Here is a 23,918-nt window from a genome sequence, read left to right as displayed (position 1 = left end):
TTTTGGCTGCTTTCAAAAAATCAAATTGACCCTCAAAAAGGAAAAATAGCTACCACTAAAAATGTTAAGAACAATATGTGGTCAATTTCAAAAAGTTCCAAACAGCAACATTACTAATATGTGGCCTTACTTGAGCCTACTGCAGGTTTCTTAAGGATGAAGAAAGATTTGGGCATGTTTGAAAACAACAATGAAAGGAGTAAATAGAGAAGTTAAAAGTAAGAGAGGGAGAGAAATGAGGGAGGGAAAAAGTAATTGTGAGATACTCCTAATAAAAATTCCCAAGTTTGAATTTGAGAAAACCAGTTAAAGCAGTACTTCAGTTCCTATGATTGTTTCTTATTTTGACAAGAATATATTTTGTTGGGAGGAAGGGACCAGAAAAAGTTACCTGGATCATGATTTCCAAGTCCAACCAGTTCAACCTGAGTCCATTAGTATATTGTTTGTTACATACATCAAGAACTGTTTTAAGGAATATGGTACTCCTCAATTTTTGTAGTGAAAAACAAGCAGTAAATGTAAATGTCAAATGCTGAAACTTTCCATAATTATTTGGCTAACTAAATAAAATACTTTCCTAAAACTGGTCGTGAATACCAAGGACAGATATAACTTTTAATGTACACATATTTTATATCAAGGTTTGGTTCTATATAATAGAGTAACAGCTAACATATATACAACTTCAGGATTTGCAAAACATCATGCAAACATTTTATCCTCAATAAGAACCCAGGGAAGTTTCCATTTTATCCCCATTTTACAGATAAGGAAACTAAGTCAGAGCAAGGTTAAGTGATATGGCAGGTATGTAAAGCTAAAGCATGTCTAAGGCAGGATTTGAACTCAGTATTCTGAACTCCAAGTGACACTATCTAGCTACCTTAGTAGAGAAAAGCTTAAGGAATTTTGTCACAAAGGTAGTACGATGGCAGGAATACTGGATCTGGAGTCAGATAATTGAAAATTTAGGATCCTCTGATCCGCAGTCACTTAGCTGTCACAGAAGTATCAATTTAGGATATAAAGCCCATTTAATTCAATACTTTTCACTTTATAGATAATGAAACTAAGGTCCAGAGGCGTAAAATGTTTTCTCCAGATCTCCCTGAGCCAGTTTCCTCATATGCAAAATTATATTTACAAAAATTTCTCATATGCAAAAATTCAAGATTTCTAAGGTCCCTCCAAACTCTAAATCTATGATCTTAAAATCCAACCATAGAAAGGGTGTCCCGTTTCCCCCTCTCCCCTCCCGTAAACATCTGGTCAAGATTTGAGAACAGACATTACAGACATATAAATTATAGCTGGGGGGGGGGGGGGGGGGGGGGGGGAGGGAGTGGGGAAGGGCTTAAAAGACAGAGAGATTATGCCTGGCCCAAATAGTAAGTTTAAAAGCTAGAATTTTAAGGACCTAGGGAGTCTGACTTCAAATCCCATACAAATATTATATTTCTCAATATATACATATTTTGAAAATAAATATATTTGAAAATATGCTTCTCAATTGAATCAATCTATGTAATAAATTATGATATAACAAATTCCCAATATAGGCTATGCCAAAAAGAGTGGTTTTACAGTTTTAATACCTTATTAAATTAATGGCTTATTATTAGATTTCTCTCAAATTAAAATATTCAAGCTTCCACCAATAAAAATAAATGAATTTAATTAAAAACAAAACGCTGTAACAATTTTCTAAAAGACTCATTACAAGAGTTACCTTTTAAGTTCCTGTTCCAGTTTTTCTATTTGCTTTTTGCTTGAATTTAGCTGTCCTTCCTGAAAATTCACTTGTGACTCTTTGACTTGAAGCTCATGAGAAATCTTCTGCCTCATTTTCTCTAAATTTTCGCATGTTTCCATCAAGCTCTGATTCTCCCTTTTGAGGGTGGCCCCTTCATTCTTTTGATCTTCAACCTAATTTAAATCATCAGAAATAATTTAAGGAATTTAAACTAAACTTGCTGCCAAACAATTGTTAATGCTGTAAAATTACCCATGTATATATCCTGTAAATAAAAGGCTATTAAATTAAAAAAAAATAAAATAAAATAAACTTGCTGCCAAAGTTAAAGCATTCATTAATAAATAAGTAACATACTGAACAAAAATTTAAGTGCCTGATATATACAAGTCACTAGTTTTCTATTTCTGAGGGAAATGCAAAGGTCCGAGGAATTTACAATCTAATAAATCACTAAAAGTGATAATCAATAAAACACTTACTGCTACAGTAGTTTATTAATAAATCATGTTTTATTTCTTTGAAATAAACTTTCAGGTTAACATTTTTTTAATCCTAAAAAAAATGTCTTTAAGATTTAAGAAAATTATACATCATAATAGTTATCTATTGAAAGCAAAGTTACCTTTATACATACTATTGAAGATAAACAAGACTATTGTATTTTTAAAATACTTCTAAAAGGAAACTTCCTCCAAACCAAAGAAAACTATTTCAGTGTTCAACAGTCCTGTGATCATATTCCTCTAGTGCCATGAACAAAATTTCTTAGCTTGCTAATGTTGGGAGTTCCTGAGTCCCATTCAGCTAATTTTGGGAATTACTCCAGAAGTCTTGACTAATAAACCATAAATTCCTGGCTTAGATTCTGATATATCAAATCAGTGTTGACAAAACAGTGGACTTGTCTTTAAGTGGACAGAATAGCATCTTAGATTTTTATCTCAGAATAATTAAAAACAAAGCAATTTATGGCCCGAAAATTAAAATATGAGTGGCAATCTCCTAATGATGTACTTGGTCTTCTAATTGGTGACATAATTATTCTAAATGCCAACTAGAAACAAAGGTACTTTAAAATTTGTGAACAAAAAAATATACTTGCCAAGTAATTATACTTTTTTTTATTTTAAATGTCTCTTTAATTTTTTTATGAGCCAGAAGCAATTTTCTGCTTTTTCATGATCTCTTTTTATTTAGAATTGTAGAAGGACAAAAAAAAGTTTTTTTTTAAAGTGGCCTATAATAAAACAACAAAAGCATTTTCCTCAAAATATAATATTGACTCATAACTTATACAAGTCTGATCAGATATGAAAATTAAAATGTAATCAACAAATTATAATATTCCCCATACCCCCAGTGATACTTCAATCAATCATATATTACCTTCTTCTTCTGCTTTTGCAGGGCATCCTCCAAGGATTCCAGCTGAAATTGTCTTTGCTGCCTGTCTTTCTTTAGTTTGTCTAGTTGTCCTTCAAGCTCTTGAATTTTTTGAAGGGCTCTGGTAGACAGACCATCTTTCCATTCCTCTAAAGCCCAACTCATTTTGTTCTATCTTGTTTCTTACTCAATCACCAATTAAAATTCTAAAATAAGTTGAATCCAACCATTGCTCCTGTGATATTAAATATATATATATATATAATATTAAAAATTTTCAATTCTCAAAGAGTATATAATCTGTTCATAAGACAGTTTCATAAATATAAATAATGGCCAGTTGGTACAGAATTCTCCCAAACAGGTATTTAAATGCCATATCCCAGGCATAAAACATCTAATTTACCTGGCTATGAGATTCCAGTCTGAGCTGGAGTTATTTTTCTACTAAATCAACAACAATAATTTTGAATAGACTCATTTAGGCAGGGTACAATGACAATGCTACTTTTTGTCCTCGATTCTTTTACCCTGTATCTTTTGTCTTAATTTTGCCTTCTTAAATAGTTTTCTGTTTTTCCACTGTTAAAAAAGCAAGTATTAAATTTTTCATATATAGTATTTTTCATTTATTAGTATAATAAAAAAATTTGACATTTTTTGTAAAGGAAAGGTTTCCTTTAGTACTTAAAGAAAACAAGTTATCACTAATGCAAACTCCAAAGCTCCATTATGATACCAATACCAGGATTGTCCTTTGTTTATATCAGCAGTTTGTATTCCAAATTGTTCTATCTCCCTCTCAGCCACTATAATGACCATGATCTCTTTTTTCTTGGGGAATGGGGTGGAGAGGGGAACAAGTAGTAGCAATGACAATATTCTAGTCCTTTACTTGAGGTACCTGACAATAAAGCTATTATGATAGAAAAGGTAACTTCAGGTTTATAATCTATTGCGATACACAGCTTATTATAGTTTGGTTGAATCCGACCAAGATAACTCTAAAACTTTATTTTCTGTTATGTTTCCCTACCTCTCCCTCTCTCCCCAGGAGCTTGGGATTTATGTCCTTTCTAGCATCATCATCAAAACTAACAAGGGGCTAAAGAGTACAGTACTGTTTGTTAAGTGCTATGTGTTAAAAAGTAGTGAAAACCAATAATAATATAAATACAAAATAAAAATTAGCCTGAAGTAATAATACCTCATATTCACAAAAGATGGGAAAACTTATGGCTAGAGACAACGCAAGCACCCAACAAGCTGCTGAAGAGCTGTGAACTAAATCAAACCTTTTAGAAAATTCTGGAATTATACAAGAAAAGTTACTAAATTGCTCAAATTCCACCTAAGACACTACTTCTGGGAACCTTACACCAGTCCCTTAGACTCCTCCCTTCGATCCCAATTTCCCTATCTGTAAAATTAGGGAGTCAAATAGGTGGCCATCAATCTCTTCCAATTTCTGAGGTAAGGTGTCTGAAAACATTACAGTATGTCAATGTCATAGAATATCACTGTCCTGAAGATATTAAAAAAAAAAAAAATTTTCCAAGGAGTGCAACCGCATCACATTGTCTACAGAGACTAAGGAGATGCACATGGAATTTAACAACCAGCTGAGATTTTCTAAAAGAAATGTACAGAAACAGGCCAGAGTACATTAGATAAATACAAGATCAGGGCGTAATCCTGGAAATTTAGTGTCAGAAACGCTAAAACTCAGAATAAGCAATGACTGGTGAAGGAAGCTAAAGACAACAGCTATAAAATGAAGAGGCAGAGGTTGCTGTAAAAGAGGAGAAAAATGAAAACAAGAGATAGAATCTTTGCTTGGGGTGAGCAGGATCATGATAACCCACAACAGAAAAAAGAAAGAATCAATTCTTTTGTGTTGATGCTTTCTCTACCAAGAATGACTTAGAAATATAGAAATGAAAAAACACTTGATTAACAAGTGATGCCCAAGATAATAAAGCTATTAAAACTGCATACTTATTCTTTCTTTGATGAATTCAAGTCATCTGGCCAAGACATCCCTGAGTACTAAAAAACTGGCAAAGGGGATTGCTGGGACACTACCCTGAAAGATCAAGAAAATAAGAGATGTATCAAAAGATTGGAAAAAGACAATATCCCCGTTTTCAAAAAGGGAAGTGTCCACAAATTATATGCCAGTGAGGTTAGCTGTTATTCACAGGAAATTTCTAGAATAATTCACTAAATATGTCTGGCAAATACCTAGAAAAGAAAGCAGTGGCTATAATCAGTATAATTTCCTCAAGAATTGATCATCATTGATGAGCAGGCTGATTTCAGAGAGGCCTGGAGAGACTTACATGAACGTTGATGCTAAGTGTGAGGAGAACCAAATCATCGTACATGCCAACAAGAAGACTACATGATGATCAATTCTGATGGACATGACTCTTTTCAACAATGAGTTGAAATGACCAGTTCCACTGGTCTTGTGATGAAGACAGAAAGAATACTGTGGAGACTGAATGTGGATCACAACACAATATTTTCATCTTTTTGTTATTGCTTGTGTTTCTTTCTTTCTTATTTTTTCCCTTTTGTTTTGATTTTTCTTGTGCAGCATGATAAATGTAGAAATATGTTTAGAAAAAAATGCACATTTAACCTATATTGGATTGGTTACTGTCTAGGGGAGGGGAGAAGGGAGGCAGAAAAATTTAGACCACAAGGTTTTATAAGGGTGAATGTTGAGAACTATTCTTGCATGTATTTTGAAAAGTAAAAAGCTATTATTTTATAAAAAAAAATGATCATCACAGATTAACTTCATTTTCTTTTTTGAAAGGATTACCCCATGCTATGGATATGAGATGTGGACCTTAGAAGAATAGAATCAAATAGATTCAGAACTGTTTGAATGACTGGATCCAAATGTTGTTAATAGGTCACTGTCAACTTTACAAAAGATCTCTAGAAAAGTATTTCAATATCTGTGATTGGCCTTGTGCTGTTTAATGTTATTATCAATGAAATGAATAATATGATAGATAGTGTTCAATAAATTTATTGACACAAAACTGGATAGTATAGTTAACACCATGATTGAGTCAGAAGCCAAAAAGATCATGACAGACTAGAAACTAGAAATTAAATCTAAAACTGTGCATACCCTTTGATCCAGCAGTGTTACTACTGAGCTTATATCGCAAAGAGATCTTAAAGAAGGGAAAGGGACCTGTATGTGCAAGAATGTTTGTGGCAGCCCTCTTTGTAGTGGCCAGAAACTGGAAACTGAGTTGATACTCAACAATTGGAGAATGGCTGAATAAATTGTGGTATATGAATATTATGGAATATTATTGTTTGGTAAGAAATGACCAACAGGATGATTCCAGAAAGGTCTGGAGAGACTTACACGAACTCATGCTGAGTGAAATGAGCAGGAGCAGGAGGAGATCATTATAAACTTCAACAACAATACTATATGATGATCAATTCTGATGGAGCTGGCCATCTTTAGCAATGAGATGAACCAAATCAGTTCCAATGGAGCAGTAACGAACTGAACCAGCTACACCCAGGGAAAGAATTCTGGAAGATGACTAAGAACCATTACATTGAATTCCCAATCCCTATATTTTTGCCCACCTGCATTTTGGATTTCCTTCACAAGCTAACTGTACAATATTTCAGAGTCTGATTCTTTTTATACAACAAAATAACGGTTTGGACATGTATACTTATTTTGTATTTAATTTATACTTTAATATATTTAACATGTATTGGTCATCCTGCCATCTGGGGGAGGGGGTGGGGGGAAGGAGGGGAAAAATTGGAACAAAAGGTTTGGCAATTGTCAATGCTGTAAAACTACCCATTCATATAACTTGTAAATAAAAAGCTATTTAAAAAAAAGAAATTAAATCTAATAATTTAATTAGGTACAAAAATTAACTTCATGAATAAAGGATGGGGGAATATGGATAGACAGCAGTTGCTCTGAAAAAAACTAAGAGTTCTGGACTGCAAGATGAATGTATATACAGTGTGATATAGCAGTCCAAGAAAAAGCTAATGTAATCTTGGGCTTCATTAAAAAAGAGGGATGGCTTCTAAAAATAGGGAGATATACCAGATCTGCCCTCATCAAAGCTTATCACCCAAAGCATTTCATTAGAAGTACAAAAGTTTAGGAAGAACACTGATAAGCTGGAGTATCCAGAGGACAACCTCAAGACAGTTAAGGGCCTTGAGTTCATGACATAAGAGAATTATTTGAAAGAACTAGATATGTTTAGCCTAAAGAAGACAAGACTCAGGGGAGACATAATGGCTGACTTCAAGTATATGAAAAGTTGTCATGTAGAAAAGAGATTAAATTTGTTTTATGTAGCTCCAGGCAGCAGAATCAGAAGCAGCAGAAAGACAAATTTAGTTTTGATGTCAGGAAAGGAATTTCTAACAATTAGAGCTGTGCATAATTGGAATACACTACTTAGAAAGATAGAATAATTAATTGTACAATTTGCTAAGATAGGGATTACTTTTGTGTAGGGGTTGGACTAGTCCTCCACTACTGAGTTCCATTCTAACTCTCAAATTCCATGATATTTCACTATAAAATAGAACCAAGAGTAATTTAAAAAAAAAAAAAAAAAAAAAAAAAAAAAACATGAGATTACTCTTGTGAAATGACAGACTGAAGAAAGTCAAGCCAAAAAATGACATACTCAATGACAACAATGTAAATAAATTATCTAGAGGAAATAAAACTTTAAATACTATACTAAATACTTTAAATCTATGTTGGCACTAAAATGTAAAAATTAAAAACCACACAGCTTCCTTCTGTACTTTGAAGATTTATTTGGGTATTTGTTGAGACTAAACAAAACGTATCAAATTTTGAAACAAGTCTTTTTTTAAATGGTGAAAGAACCAAAACTCATAAGAGATAAAAGAACCAAGCTCATTCATTAAGAATCAAACCCTAAAAAAAAAGTATAGCTCCATCTTTCCTTTTCTTCCAACCAAGCTGATCTACCCTGATGAGATACAATCAGTAGAACCCAAAAACTTCAACATTTTTCAAATAACCTATAATGCCCCAAATCACTAGGATCCTAAGAAAATGCTGACTTTAAAAAAAAAAAAAAAAAAAAAAGTCACAGGTAGAACAAATCTATTATTTACAAGTTTGGCCTTTTCTAGAAACAGGGAATATAAACTAGGTCAGTAACACTGGAAAAGGATACTGTTAGGAGCAGTCAACAATTCAGGCCTCATCACCATTTCTATAATAATAGTCCACTTTCATAAGGAGATTTGAATATTGTGAAGCACTTTCCTTACAACCATCCAATGAGTCAAACAAACTGATATTATCATCTCTTTTTTAATCAGGCACTAGAGAAGAGTTACTGTTGCTTATTGGGAAGAAAGAGGAAACCAATAGAAAACTCCTTTCAGCTCCTTATCTCTCTCTTCAGTCTTAGGAGAGGAGAATAGGAACTGTTTAAGGAAGGGCCCTTTGGGATCTTGTCCCACTTATCTGGGTGTCCCTTATCCACTCTTAACTCAGAGGATGAGGCTAAAAAACTCTGACTGATATAGTGTAGTGACCAGCCACAATTCCTGAGTCAATGATTATGCATTCTACCCACTTTTTGAAAGACCTGATGAACACAAATTGTAGAATGAGACAAACATTTGTGGGCATGACCAATGGAGAAATTTTTTTAGCTTGACTATGTGTGGTTATTTATATTTGGTAAAATGATTATGTTTTCTTATTTTATTGGGGATATAGACTTGAAGAGAAACTAAATGCTTAATTTTAAATTAAGAAAAACAATTTGATATTGTGAACAGCAAATATTTTGTGCTATTTTAAAAGATTCAAAAACATATCAGAATATACTTTTATCCCACCAACAAAATAAAATTTTATACTTAGCATGGGAAACAAAAAGTGTTTATTTGTCCCTAGGATAAAACAGAAATGCCTTTATTGGGAGTTTAAAAGTCCTTTCACAATCTGATTTGAAATTGGGATTCTCAATCCTACTTCAAACTTTTGATACTGATAAAAAAAATCCTAACTTCGAGATTCCCATATTGAACACCAAGACCCTATATGGAGTTGTAAACCACAATTTTTGAATTTGAACTCCCAGGCTTATATCCCAAAGAGATACTAAAGAAGGAAAAGGGACCTGTATGTGCACGAATGTTTGTGGCAGCCCTGTTTGTAGTGGCTAGAAACTGGAAACTGAGTGGATGCCCATCAGTTGGAGAATGGCTGAATAAATTGTGGTATATGAATATTATGGAATATTATTGTTCTGTAAGAAATGACCAACAGGATGATTCCAGAAAGGCCCGGAGAGACTTACACGAACTGATGCTGAGTGAAATGAGCAGGACCAGGAGATCATTATATACTTCAACAACAATACTATATGATGACCAATTCTGATGGAGCTGGCCATCCTCAGCAACGAGATCAACCGAATCATTTCTAATGGAGCAGTAATGAACTGAACTAGCTATGCCCAGAGAAAGAACTCTGGGAGATGACTAAAAACCATTACATTGAATTCCCAATCCCTATATTTATGCACACCTGCATTTTTTATTTCCTTCACAAGCTAATTGTACAATATTTCAGAGTCTGATTCTTTTTGTACAGCAAAATAACGTTTTGGTCAGGTATACTTATTGTGTATCTAATTTATATTTTAATATATTTAACATCTACTGGACATCCTGCCATCTGGGGGAGAGGGTGGGGGGTAAGAGGTGAAAAATTGGAACAAGAGGTTTGGCAATTGTTAATGCTGTAAAGTTACCCATACATATAAGCTGTAAATAAAAGGCTATTAAATTAAAAAAAAAAAAAAAATAGAATTTGAACTCCCAATCACATCCAAAGCCAGGGCCAGAATTCATTCTGAGAACAGGGACCCACAAAACTGTCAACAAACTTACTCCAATGCGGGGTAGGACGGGGACAGTAAGGGAAGTTCAAACAACAGGGATTCCATCACTTTGGAGGATTGGAGGAAAAGATTCCTGGGTGGGAAGTGGAGGGGAAGGAGGGGGAGAAAAGAGGAAATACGGATAGGATCGGGGAAAATATCTTGATGGGGAGGAGGTTAGGAAGAGTGGGACACTAACACCTTCATTATGGAGAGGGGGACAGGGACAAGAATACCTTCGTTACATATTCAACATGTATGGATCTACCTGCCAACTAGGGGAGAGGTTGTGGGGAAGGAGGGGAAAAGTTAGAACAGAAGGTTTTGCAAGGGTCAATGCTAAAAATTTATCCATGCCATGTCTTGTAAATAAGCTATAATAAAATACTTTTAAAAAATAAAAGAATACCGTTCGGTTCCGCACGCATATATTGTATCTAGGACATACTGTGACATTTAACATGTATGGGACTGCTTGCCATCTGGGGGAGGGAGGGAAAAAAGTCGGAACAGAAGTGAGTGCAAGGGATAATGTAAAGACATTTTTTTTCAAAATAAATAAATAAATAAGAGAATACCTTCGTTATGGAGTGGCTGGGGCACTAATGTTACCTTCATTATGGGAGGCAGAGGAAGGAATCATTAGGCAGAGGAAGGAATCACCTTCATTATAGGGACAGAGGCAGAATACCTTCGTTATGGGAGAGGGGCATCACTATGGGGGGCAGGGACAAGAGTACCTTCATTATGGGAGGCAGAGGAAGGAATATCTTCATTATGGGAGGCAGAGGAAGGAATACCTTCATTATGGGAACCAAAGGCAGGAATACCTTCATTACGGGGGGAGGGGCAGAATATTTTCATTATGGGGGAGGGGCATCACTATGGGGGGCAGGGACAAGAATACCTTCATTATGGGAGGCAGAGGAAGGAATATCTTCATTATGGGGAGCAAAGGCAGGAATACCTTCATTACGGGGGGAGGGGCAGAATATTTTCATTATGGGGGAGGGGCATCACTATGGGGGGCAGGGACAAGAATACCTTCATTATGGGAGGCAGAGGAAGGAATACCTTCATTATGGGGAGCAAAGGCAGGAATACCTTCATTACGGGGGGAGGGGCAGAATATTTTCATTATGGGGGAGGGGCATCACTATGGGGGGCAGGGACAAGAATACCTTCATTATGGGAGGCAGAGGAAGGAATACCTTCATTATGGGGAGCAAAGGCAGGAATACCTTCATTACGGGGGGAGGGGCAGAATATTTTCATTATGGGGGAGGGGCATCACTATGGGGGGCAGGGACAAGAATACCTTCATTATGGGAGGCAGAGGAAGGAATACCTTCATTATGGGGAGCAAAGGCAGGAATACCTTCATTACGGGGGGAGGGGCAGAATATTTTCATTATGGGGGAGGGGCATCACTATGGGGGGCAGGGACAAGAATACCTTCATTATGGGAGGCAGAGGAAGGAATACCTTCATTAGGAGGAATGGGCAACAGCGATACTTCATTACGAGGAGAGAAAAAGGACACACATTCAGGGGAGGGAGAGGCCGGGATTTCTTCACTACACGGCGCGGGGAATTAGTGGGAGACGACTATCTTACCCACTCCACAGGTCCTAGGGTCCAGGGCCCACTCCTCCTTAACGACCGGGGGGGAGGGGGGGGGGGGGAACGGCACGTTTCCCACAGACAGCAAACGACGACTTCCACAACCTCCGTCCCACTCCTTACCTGACTCCCCAGCGCAGAGGGCCTCCCACAAAGGCCCTGAAAGTTCTGGCGCGGCGTACACTAACCCCGAAAAGCGAGACAAAAACTTGGACAGTCAAATCCGGCGCCGTCTCCGCTACGTCAGTTACCCCCCTCCCCCCGCGGCGTACGGAGCGCCGAGCGATCTTGTAGCCCATTGGTCCCACTCTTCCGAGGCCGAGCCAATCCGCTTCCGCACTCCCGGAGCGCGGCCTCTGATTGGCGCATTTGTATGGATTTAAAAAACAATCGGCCTGGGCCTAGCGGCGGAGGCTGGCTCTGGCCGGCACGCGCCGCTCCGGGCCGCTCCGGGCCGCTCCGGGCCGCTCCGGGCCGCTCCGGGTGTTGTTCTTGTGTTTGCCGCTGGGTGGCGGCGGCGGCGGCGGGTTGGGGTCGGGGTCTCAGGGCTGACGCGGACCTTTATCCTCAGCAGGGGAGCCTTTGGCGGCTCCCGGGCCGCGGAGCCTGTAGCCCCTCTTTCCCGCTCCCGCCCTCCTTCTGCCCTTCCGATTTATCATTTCTGACCCATTTAAATCCCTTTTGACAAACCCCCACGAGGCTCATCCGCGTTAGCATTTCCCCCCCCTGCACATGATAACTGCAACATTTAAGCTAAGATAACGAAACCAGGGACTGTCCCTTTTACTAATGGACTAATTTATAAAATCTTGTAAGGATGCTATCCAACCATATCCTTTGGCAGGTGGGGAAATGGAAGCTTCGGGAAGCCTTCGTGGAGTATTTTTTTTTGTTTTGTTTTTTTGTTTGTTTTGTTTTTGTGGGTTTTTTTTTTTTTTTTTTTTTTTGGCTTCGTGGAGTATTTTTTTGTTTGTTTTGTTTTTTTGTTTTTGTTTTTGTTTTGGCTTCGTGGAGTATTGAAAAGAAATGGGAAAAAAAAGTTGGGATAAAAGCATATTCTGACATTTTTGTGTCTTTTTTTTTTTTTTAAAGTGTATGCCAAAAAAATTTTATTGGGGTTTTTTCCCTTCATTTTCAAAGCATAAAAATTAGGATCAATGGTTAAGACATTTAGTTATCTAGCTGCTTGACCATGAACAAGTACCTTAAATTTCAGTTTCTTTTTTGTCTGAAAAGTTTTTGTACAAACAAAACTAATGCAGACAAGATTAGAAGGGGAGCAATAAACTGGGAAAATATTTTTACATTCAAAGGTTCTGATAAAGGTCTCATTTCCAAAATATATAGAGAATTAACTCTAATTTATAAAAAATCAAGCCATTCTCCAATTGAAAAATGGCCAAAGGATATTGAACAGACAATTCTCAGACGAAGAAATTGAAACTATTTCTAGTCATATGAAAAGATGCTCCAAGTCATTATTAATCGGAGAAATGCAAATTAAGACAACTCTAAGATACCACTACACACCTGTCAGATTGGCTAAGATGACAGGAAAAAATAATGATGATTGTTGGAGGGGATGCGGGAAAACTGGGACATTGATGCATTGTTGGTGGAGTTGTGAACGAATCCAACCATTTTGGAGAGTAGTTTGGAACTATGCTCAAAAAGTTATCAAACTGTGCATACCCTTTGATCCAGCAGTGTTACTACTGGATTATATCCCAAAGAGATTATAAAGAAGGGAAAGGGACCTGTATGTGCACGAATGTTTGTGGCAGCCCTTTTTGTAGTGGCTAGAAACTGGAAACTGAATGGATGTCCATCAGTTGGAGAATGGCTGAATAAATTGTGGTATATGAAAATTATGGAATATTACTGTTCTGTAAGAAATGACCAACAGGATGATTTCAGAAAGGCCTGGAGAGACTTACACGAACTGATGCTGAGTGAAATGAGCAGGACCAGGAGATCATTATATACTTCAACAACAATACTATATGATGACCAGTTCTGATGGACCAGGCCATCCTCAGCAACGAGATCAACCAAATCATTTCCAATGGAACAGTCTTGTGTCATTTTTAAAGTCACACAAAATAATAACTTAGGGTTGAATGTAGAATGTTTTGATTTGCAAAGCACTTTCCATATAACGAGGCTGTGTTTTCGACAAAGCTGTGCTGCGTTACTTTCTGACTTGCCAGCTGTCTCCTGTTATGCCCTCACTTCACATACGCTCTTGTTATTCATCATTTCTAGTTGACACTTTGAGACCCATTTGAGGATTTCTTGGTAAAGATATTGGAATGGTTTACCATTTCCTACTCCGGCTCATTTTACAATTGAGGAAACTGAGGTACACATGAGACTGAGAGGCATCTGAGGCTCCAAACCCTGCACTTTATTCACCGAACCACCTATCTTCCCTTTCAAACACTGGAAAAGTAGTATTGTTCTGGCAAGATGATTTAATATTTGCAAAGCAATATCCAAAGAACTAGAAACTCTAGGGCAAGAAGGCGCTTGAGAGTTCAATTAATGAATAAAAATTTTAAATGGTTAAATCACCATAGCACATGAAATGGATGAAAGAACAAATGGAATTGATTTACTGTGTACCAAAAACTATTAAAAGCTGGAAATACAAATACAAAGGAAACAATCCCTGGTTCAAGGAGGTTACCTTGACCTATTGTTTCATCAAGACCATACACCTAAGGGAGTGTTACCAGAGAAGGGTATTTCAGTTTGGGGGTCACAGGAATGATGAGGCATCTATTGCCACATCTTTTCCAGAGGCAATAGTGTAAATGCAGAAGAAACTAAGCAAGGCAGAGATTAGAGACCAATTCAATAGTTTATTAAATGGAGAAAAATACTGGGACCAGTTGATCCCAGGACTAGATGAGACTCATCATCTCAAAGAATCTAGCCCAGAGTATCGGGACAGCAAGCCTTTTCTGGAATAACAACAATAATGACATTACTAATATTCTAATGACATCTGAAATGGATAAACTTTTATCTTGTCGAACATTAAGGAATAGCTATAAAACCTTTATCTCAACCATTAGGGGGGGATGTTAATAACCTAAGGCAGAATTATGAAATAGGACAATTGGAGGAACTGGTCACCCCATTAAAAGGGACCTTTGGCATAACAATAGTAGAATTATAGTTTTGATGTGATTGTTTATGATTGCTATTGATGGAACTGAAAGGGTTAGAGAGTAGGTTGGAATGAGTATGGACCCATCCCTCCTCATCCCTTGCCCCAACTCCTCCAAACAGATCTGGAAAAAACAACAGATCCAATCTGGATGAGAAAATACAAGGGGAAAAAAAAATTACAGTGAATCACTAATCAAGTCCCAGATAACAGATGCAAAGCAGACTAAGGAAAGGACCTATACTCAGGAATTCTGGAATAAGGAGAAGTAGCAGATGCTGTGCTATGTACCAAGCAAGGAGAAAATTCAGAAATAAGCAGCAGCAGAGTGGGTTGGACCCCTGGAGCAAGTCTCACATCTAGACTCCAGGCTTCTGACTGGCCAAAATATCAAGAATCCCTAGACCAAAGGGAAGCTTTTGGTTCTGTCACCCTGAACCAGCAGAGCTTCCCAGGTACCTCTTAGTGGCTGAGTTCAGCAGTAAACCACTAATATTTTTATACGCAAAGCCAAGTTAGGTAGGGATTAGGGGTAGGCAAAAAAAAAAAAAAAAAAAAAAAAAAAAATATATATATATATATATATATATATATATATATAACTAAAGAGAAAGAATTCCTATTACAAGACATTACAGTCAAGAGCACATGTGATTTAGTAGCCAACACTGTCAAAAAGCAGAAAGCTTAGAATACAATATTTCAGAAGGCAAAGGATACAGATTTACAATCATGAATACCTTATCTAGAAAAACTGACTATAATCCTAAAGAGGAAAAAAATGGAATCATTAATGAAATTTCCTGATTGAAAAGATTTCCTGAGGAAAAGACCAGAGCTGTGTACTAACAATTCAAACAGAAGAGTGAAGGGAAACATGAAAACATAAACATGAATGAAAAATGATAACTAAATAAGGATAAATTGGGGCAGCTAGATGGTACAGTGAATAAGTACCAACCCTGAAGTCAGAATTGAAATCCAACACCTAACACCTACTACTAGCTGTGGGACAGGCAAGTCACAAGCCCAATTGCCTTGCAAATAAATAAGGATAAACTGTTTGCATTAACTAAAAGATGATACATGTGTCCCCTCAGAATCTTACCATCAAAGACAATAGAGGCAGCTAAAAAGACTAGGAAAGTTTCAATGTTTTCTCTAAAGGTTCACCTTCATTCTTGAACTTTCAAAATATAAAATGTGTTGACCAGCAGAAACCCTACATTACTGTATTTTATTTAATGCTTATTCGGACAGATAATAATGATGGCTAACACTTATATAGCACTTGCTATCTCCCAAGCATACATAACATTCCTGGGTAATAGTTGCTATTATTGTTCTGATTTTGTAGATGAGGAAAATAAAGAAAACATAGGTTAAGTGACTTTCTCAGGGTCACACAGCTAGTAAATGAGGTCAGAAAACTCAGGTTCTACCTGACTCTAAGCCTGGCACTCTATATGTTGGAGACAGACAGAGAGACACAGACAAATGACAGAGAAACAGAGACAGAAAGACAGCAGAGACTGAGACAGAGACACAGAGAAAGAGACAGAGACACAGAGAGAGACAGAGACACAGAGAAGATAGTTAAGGTAATGAGAAACAAAATTTCTCTGTTTTAGAGATGAGGTATTTTCTGTCAAGTTGGGTCAGGCTGATATTCAGAAAGAGATGACAAGGAAAGTGAAGGGATTGGTGTTAGACTTGTATCCAAGCCTCAGAATTCCCTAGATGCTTCTTTGTTTCAGGATAAAAGAGACAGGAAATCAGAAGCACTGCTTCAGTGAGAGTTACTAGGGCTTTTCCACTGAATTTTAAAAAACAACTCTTGAAGAGAGAGAAGGGAGCTACTTCCATGCTTTTTCAGCAGAAACTAGTGCCTACCTTCACCCACCTAAACCCTACTGAACTTGCTTAGTCTGCCTTCCTCCTAGCCACTTTCACCCATTGATGGCCACTTTAGGACCAAAAAAACAAAACAAAACAAAACCCTCCCAACAATCTATGTCAAATAATATGATAATATCTACCATGTCCCTTCTCACAACTAAGTCTTCTTTTTTCCCCAGGAGAAACATCCTCAGTTCCTTCAGTCCTCATATGGCATAAACTTGAGGCTCTTCTTTATCTTATAAGTATCTGATGGATATTCTACAGTTTATTAGTGCCTTTCTTATGCTCAGGATACTCATAAGTGATGTGAAATCATTATTCATGTGTAGTTTGATCACAGTAGAATATGGAGGAAACATATCTGCCTAGTCCTAGACTCTCAAAGTGCAACATAAAATCATATTAAACTCTCTTGATTTCTATATCATATTGATGAGGTATGGATCGTGGAAGGAATATGGGTTGGTCTCCCAGTTCTCTAGAATATCAAGTTAGGGCAGGTTCACAGTGAGAAACGCTACACAAAAGGCTGTGATAAGAAAAGGCACTTTATTAAAGAGAGAGACACTAAGATGTTCACTTAGTGGGCAATGTCGAAGAATTGCAAAGAGACATTTTCTCTGTGCTTATTTTTATACAGAAACAAAACAATTTAGGTTTTGCATCGGAAAGGAACATACTGAAATAGGGTGTGGGAAGAGTCTTCCACAGGGAATGTAGGTTTTGCATCCAAAAGGTACATAATGTGTGGGAAGAGAGTCTTTCCCAGGGAATGTAGAGGCTCTTTTGGGTGAGGCTGTATTGTCCTCATCAATATTGTTGACTCATACTGGGTTTGCCATCTCCTAAAACCTTGAAATTACACACACACACACACACACACACACACACACAAACTGTTTTTTAGCTATTTTGTTATTGATTAGTCAATTGGTTATGTTCAACTCTCTATAAGCCCATTTGGGGGTGTGTGGTTCAGAAATGGTGAGGGGGTCATCATTTAATAAAAAAACAGCTGGAGAGATCTCTAGAGGCAAAGCAAAGTTTATTATACATTCTCTTGAGAAGGGCATCCCACCCATCCAGCGGATAATGGAAGGGAGGAAGCACCTCAAGGGGCAGGGTCAACACTTTTAATCCCTAACGCAAATACCCCTTCCCACTACTGACCTTCATCCTTATAGTAAGATCCTTAGGATCTTACATTCTAAACGGGAACTACCCAAGAAATTGAACTTGACCAATAAGTACATCGTTGCCCATATTTGACCGAAAAGGAAAACACTGATGTCATAGGATAGCAGGAAGGGAACTTAAGTATGCCCTTGACTCAGTGAAAGTCCTTCAGGCCTACTCAAACTCTGAAATTCATAGATGAAGTGTTACTTGATTTTCACAACTGTCTTGAAAGATCTCACCTCATCTCGTTCACTGATTTGGTGCAAAAGACATTGAAGGGGTTTGTCCTTTCCTTCTTCAGCTCTTTTTACAGATGAAGAAACTGAGGCAAACAGGGTTAAGTGACTTGCTCAGGGTCACTTAGCTAGTGTCTGTGACTGGTCCTCCTGACTCTAGGGCAGGTACTATATCCACAATACCTGCCTTCTGGACTTTCTAGGTAAGCCTTTCCCCTATTTTAACTTCTGAGGTTGATTTTTTTTTTTTATCCTTAGTAAATCTTTATGTAAATAAGCAGCTTTTGGTCAGGTCCACAGATAACAATAATTCAAGACATTGGAAGAAATGGAATCTGGTAACTGTGGCCACTGGATAACTAATTGAATCTCAAATTCCTCCTGCTCACCAAACTTCAGAAAAGGTTCTTGAGGACAGAAGAACCAGGAAGGTGAGAAAGAGATGGAATGGGAAAGCAAAAAATAAAGAAAAAAAGTAGATTGTAAAATGATGAACAGGATGACACAGAAGGACAGATCAGAACAGATTGCAATCCACAGAAACTTGAGAATCTCTGTGTTGCTGACTTAGGATCTGTAGCAAAAAAAGGCGAATGCCCTCCTCCTTTTATTCCTCCTCTTTTTTCATCATGACCACCATCTCCTCCTCTTTTTCCTCCTCTTCCTCTTCTCTCATGTCTTTTCCTTGAAGGTTTACTTTAGTTTCTAGTATTTCTAGCTGTGAAAATGCATAGTGATGATGATGGTGATGATGATGATAAACAGCTTTGCTTGGTGCCCAAGCTTTTAAATGAAAAAGGCTGGGGGGAAAACCCCAGCAAATTCATCTAGAGATGATCTTTTTTAAATTAGGCTGGAGACCTGAATCAGAATCATCTTGGTAACTGGCTTTCTATAAACTTATGACACACTTTTAAGTTGAATTACATTATTTACATTTTCTCCATAATTTTCTTAAATTAGAAATCAATAGGTAGAAATAAATATAACAATAAATCAAGCCCTAATTTATAACATTTGCCAAATTCTAAGGTTTAAATACTTACACTGAAAATTAATCAGATAAAGAGAGCCAGTATTAGCTGGCTCCTGCACACTGGCTTTTAGTTTGTTTTTTGTTTGTTTTTTTTTGGCTGAGGCAATTGGATTAAGTGATATGCCCAGGGTCACACAGCCAGGAAGTATTAAGTGTCTGCCTGAGGCCAGATTTGAACTCAAGTACTCCTGACTTCAGTGCTGGTGCTTTATCCACTACACTAACTGTCCCAGTTTAAAAATATATATATTTTTGGAGGTGGGGAGGAGATGAGATTGAACTGTTACAAACTTTCCCCCAAAAAAATATCTTTAAAAAAAACCTCTAGGAATATTGAGTTTGAAATCAAGAACTTTTAATAAACCTAGGTTGCAAAAACAAAATTATTTCCCTTTCTTTTTTTCCTCCCTGCTTATAGTGATATGGCTGACATGGTATGAAAATAAAGCCATAACTCCACAAAAGGGAGAACGAGTAACTTTGAAAGGGAAAGAAATAACCTTAATGGAAGTTAGGGAAGCTCCATCCATTCAAAGGGAGAAGGACCAAATTGTTCAGCCAGGCTTTCAGGCAAATCTTCCAGATCAGGGAACTGACACTTCATCTTGCCTTGTTCACCAGTGACACCTAGTGTCCGATAGTGATATTTATTCCTAATTCGATTGTAGCAAATTCAACCCAATTTTCTAGTCTTATGAAATCTTTTAAGAAACTTACTGTTAGACTAGATGTCATCTATCCTTTTTAGCTTTGTATATTTTGCAAATTTGCTAGAATTGGAGTCCATTTGAAAGACACTACCTAGCAAAAACAAAATACTTGCTATGTTCTGGGTCTATCTGACCTGCCTGCAGTTGAGTTCCATAAAATATAAAGGGACAATGCTGGTTAAAGGGTGAAATGGCCGAAGTAATTCCATGATATGGTAAGAAACAGTGAAAGTTTTGCAAATCTTACTACTATGATCCAATCATTTTGGAGAGCAATTTGGAACTATGTCCAAAGGACTATCCAACTGTGTATACCTTTTGACACATCAGTGTCTCTACTGGGTCTGTGTCTCAAAGAGATCTTTAAAAAGGGGAAAGGACCTATGTGTGCAAAAATGTTTATAGCAGCTCTTTTTGTAGTGGCAAGGAACTGGAAACTTAGTGGATGCCCATCAGTTGGAGATGGCTGAATAAGTTACGGTATATTATTGTTCTATAAGAAATGATCAGCAGGATGATTTCAGAAAGGCCTGGAGAGACTTAAATGAACTGATGGTAATGTTAAGAACACAGCAACAAGATTATGTGATGATCAACTGTGATGTATATGGCTCTTAAAAGAGCCAGATGATTCAAGGCAATCCCAAATAGACTTGTGATGGAGAAAGTCAGTTTTTCTGCAGTCAGAAAGAGCACTATGGGGATTAAATGTGGATCACAACATAGTCTTTCCACTTTTTTGTTGTTTGTTTACTTTTTTCCTCATTTTTTTTCTTTCCGATTTTTCTTATGCAGCATGATATATGTGGAAATATGTATAGAAAAATTGCACCTGTCTAACCTATATTGGTTTACTTGTTGCAAGGGGAGAGGGTAGCAGGAAAGGAGGGAGAAAAATTTGAAACACAATTGTTTTGTGAGGGTGAATGCTGAAAATTATTTTTGCATATATTTTGAAAATAAAAAGCTATTTTTTTAAAAAAAATCAAGGATTAGGTAGTTTTAATAAGTACTATTTTGTAGTCAAAGACACCATCTTCTTAAAGAGTTCTATCTCTAATTTCTGGAACAGAAAGTACTAGAAGGAAAAGTAAAAAAAAAGAAAAAGGATGTAAACTCAAAAAAAGTTATGAACATGATTTAAATGATTTTGAAATTGTAAATAAGGTTGGGAATTGAATGGAATGACAAAACATTTTTGCATCTTTAAAGAGAAGTTAAAGGACTAGAACTTAAGAGGAAAAGGAAGGGAAGAACATCTAGGTGGTACAATAAGTTAGGGTGCTGGCCCTGGAATCTGGAAGATCTGTGTTCAAATCTAGCCTCAGACACTATCTAAAGGTGATCCCTTAACCCTGTTCACTTTCAGAAGAAGACTACAACTTCGGGATTTTTTTGACAAAGAAACTGGAGTAGTTTGCCATTTCCTTTTCCAGCTCATTTAGTAGATGAGGAAATTATATAGATAATAAGCAAGGTAAACTGAAGATTCTAACATAAGGAAGCAAATTTTATCTCATAAATATCATTAAGACTTGAGATGAGACTCATGACTATAACATGCTTCTGGATGGATATATATCTTATTCAAAAGAATGATGATAAAATAGCAATAAAGCACTTTATTTAACAGATCCCTTTATAAATGTTAACTGATTTTATCTCAAAACAATCCTATGAAGTAGATATTATTATTTTTCCTATTTAATAAATAAGGAAACTGAGGAAAGGAGAAATTAAGTAATTTTCCTAGAATCATTTTGTGAAATCACATGTGAATAGGGAAAGAAGAATATAGAGGTTTTATAGCTACGATTTTCACGAGCTTTTCTTAGTAAATGTCTATGCTAAGACAAAAAAAAAAGTCTCTTAGAAAGTTTTTCCAAGTCTTTTTTCGTCATTCTCCGGAAAGATTTTTTCTTTTTTAAAAAATGCATCTATTTTAATACATATTGTTTTATGAATCATATTGGAAGAGAAAAATCAGAGCAAAATGGAAAAACCATAGGAGAGAAAAAAAAAAAAGAAAACAGTGAACATAACATGTATTGATTTACATTCAGTCTTCATAGTTCTTTTTCTGAATGAAAATGGCATTTTCTGTCCAAAGTCTATTGGGATTATCCCAATTATTGGGATTGCTTTGGATCACTGAACCACTATGAAGAACCAAATCTTTCATAGAAGATCACTGCATATTCTTGCTGTTATTGTACACAGTGTATTCCTGGTTCTACTTGTTTTGCTCAGCATCAGTTCATTTCTTTCTTTTTCTAAGGACTGAATCTCACCAATTTACCCAGACTGGAAATGCAGAACCTGTGGGCATGTGCCAATTATACTACCTGATCAGCATGGGAGCTTTGACTTACTCCATTTCCAAACTGATAGAGCTCTCCCCTTCCTTAGGCTACTCGATGCCCCAACTCCCATTGGACCATTTTGATGACGAACTAATTCTACTTAATTTTAGATAACAGCTAGCCTTAGCCTCCCAGGTAACTGAGACCTACAGGTATGTACCACCACATCCATCAAAGAGAGCTTTAAAAAGTCTCCCTTTACCAGAAGCTCCACTCTCCCAGACTGATTTCTCATGCTGCCTCTTATCATGATTCCATGACAGGAGTCTTCTCAGCTTAAACAAAATACATTGTTCAGAAATGTATGTATTCTTGGAGGCAGTTAGCCCAGCCTTTCCAGACTGTTAACAGTAGTACTAAATAGAATGAATCTGCCCAGTATTCATAAGTCATCAGTACCATCTGCCCCTCAAACTAATGGGCAGGGCCATTAGCTCCAGGGCTTTTATTTAAGGACAGGGCTTTTTTTCCCCTCCATTGCTACACTGCTTTTACACTTCTTTAGAACTCTCCAACATGCCCCCTACTTTGAATGAGCCCCATCACCCCCCAATTTTTCAGTTTCTTTGTGTTGTCTTTTACCATTAGATTGTAAGCTCCTGTAAGATAGGAACTATCTTTGTTTTTATTTCTATCTATATCCCTAGTGTTTAGTACATAATTGGCATACAGTGTTTATTGACTGACTAGTAAAACTTTGAAGGCTTTGTACTTAGACTACTCTGAAAAGGAATCAGAAGGAGATGTTCATGTCTACACATTTATAATCTATATCAAATTGTTTGCCTCCTCAAGGAGTGAGGAGGGAAGAAGTGATGGAGGGACACATTCAGGAACTCAAAATGTAAAATATAAATATTAAAAGTTGTTTTTATACCTAATTGTAAAAAAAATTTTAAAGAAGATATAGAATACAGAGGCAAATAAAGGGACAATTCTTTAAAACAAAAAAGAAGTACATGGACAATATCCTTGTACTGATTGAACACTTTAGCCAGTATACATAGACTCCCTCCTTTCTCCACACAGAATCAGAGGACTTCTGCTGTTCGTAGCTACTTTGGCCAAAGTGTTATGGAAGAAATATTCCACTTTGAATGCCTTCCCTACCAGGACCTTCTTTAATTAGGACAGAGATTTTAAGAGTAAATCAACTCAAGCACTTCATGTAGCAGAAATCTAGAGGCATATTGAATTATCATCATGGAATTCCCAGCTAGAATACTTCAAATGCATCTTCTTAAATAGATTTAAATAGACTCATCTTAGAGAAAATAGCATCATTGAGTCAAGATAAATTCTCTGTAACTTGCGTCTGATGTCACTGGGATTTACACCCATATTTGCGCAAGAACTTAGCTTGCTCACTGACCTGTACTTTGAAATATTGGAAAAATATTTCATTCATTTCATTGAAAGAATTAATTTACTCCATTAGGAGAATGAAAAAGATCAAGCAGTCGCATGAACTGAATGAACTAAAAGAGATCATAAAACTTTTTTTTTAAGTATTTTCTATTCCTGCCACTAGGTGATTCCCTCTACATTGGAAAGATTTTAAAAGCAGTTTTCTGCTTGAGTGTGCTCTCT

At 36.8% G+C, this 23,918-nt stretch overlaps 1 protein-coding gene across 2 annotated transcripts in view; it reads right to left on the bottom strand.

The window, feature by feature from the left end:
- Positions 1–12,023, bottom strand: part of CENPF (centromere protein F) — a 75,976-nt gene extending 63,953 nt beyond the window's left edge. The window contains exons 1-3 of one of the 2 annotated variants that reach the window (XM_023501964.2): positions 11,851–12,023; positions 3,146–3,377; positions 1,733–1,929 (exon numbers count right to left, since the gene is read on the bottom strand). In XM_023501964.2, the coding sequence (XP_023357732.2) occupies positions 1,733–1,929; positions 3,146–3,307 (359 nt within the window). In that variant the 5' untranslated portion in view covers positions 3,308–3,377; positions 11,851–12,023. The remainder of the gene's footprint in view (positions 1–1,732; positions 1,930–3,145; positions 3,378–11,850) is intronic. The other variant, XM_023501965.2, reaches the window with a different exon arrangement.
- Between the last annotated feature and the right edge of the window lie 11,895 nt (positions 12,024–23,918).

This window comes from Sarcophilus harrisii, chromosome 4 (assembly GCF_902635505.1).
Source record: "Sarcophilus harrisii chromosome 4, mSarHar1.11, whole genome shotgun sequence".
Classification (NCBI taxonomy): Eukaryota; Metazoa; Chordata; class Mammalia; order Dasyuromorphia; family Dasyuridae; genus Sarcophilus; species Sarcophilus harrisii.
Note: the sequence above shows the minus strand (reverse complement) of the source record. Positions and strands in the feature narration are given on the sequence as shown.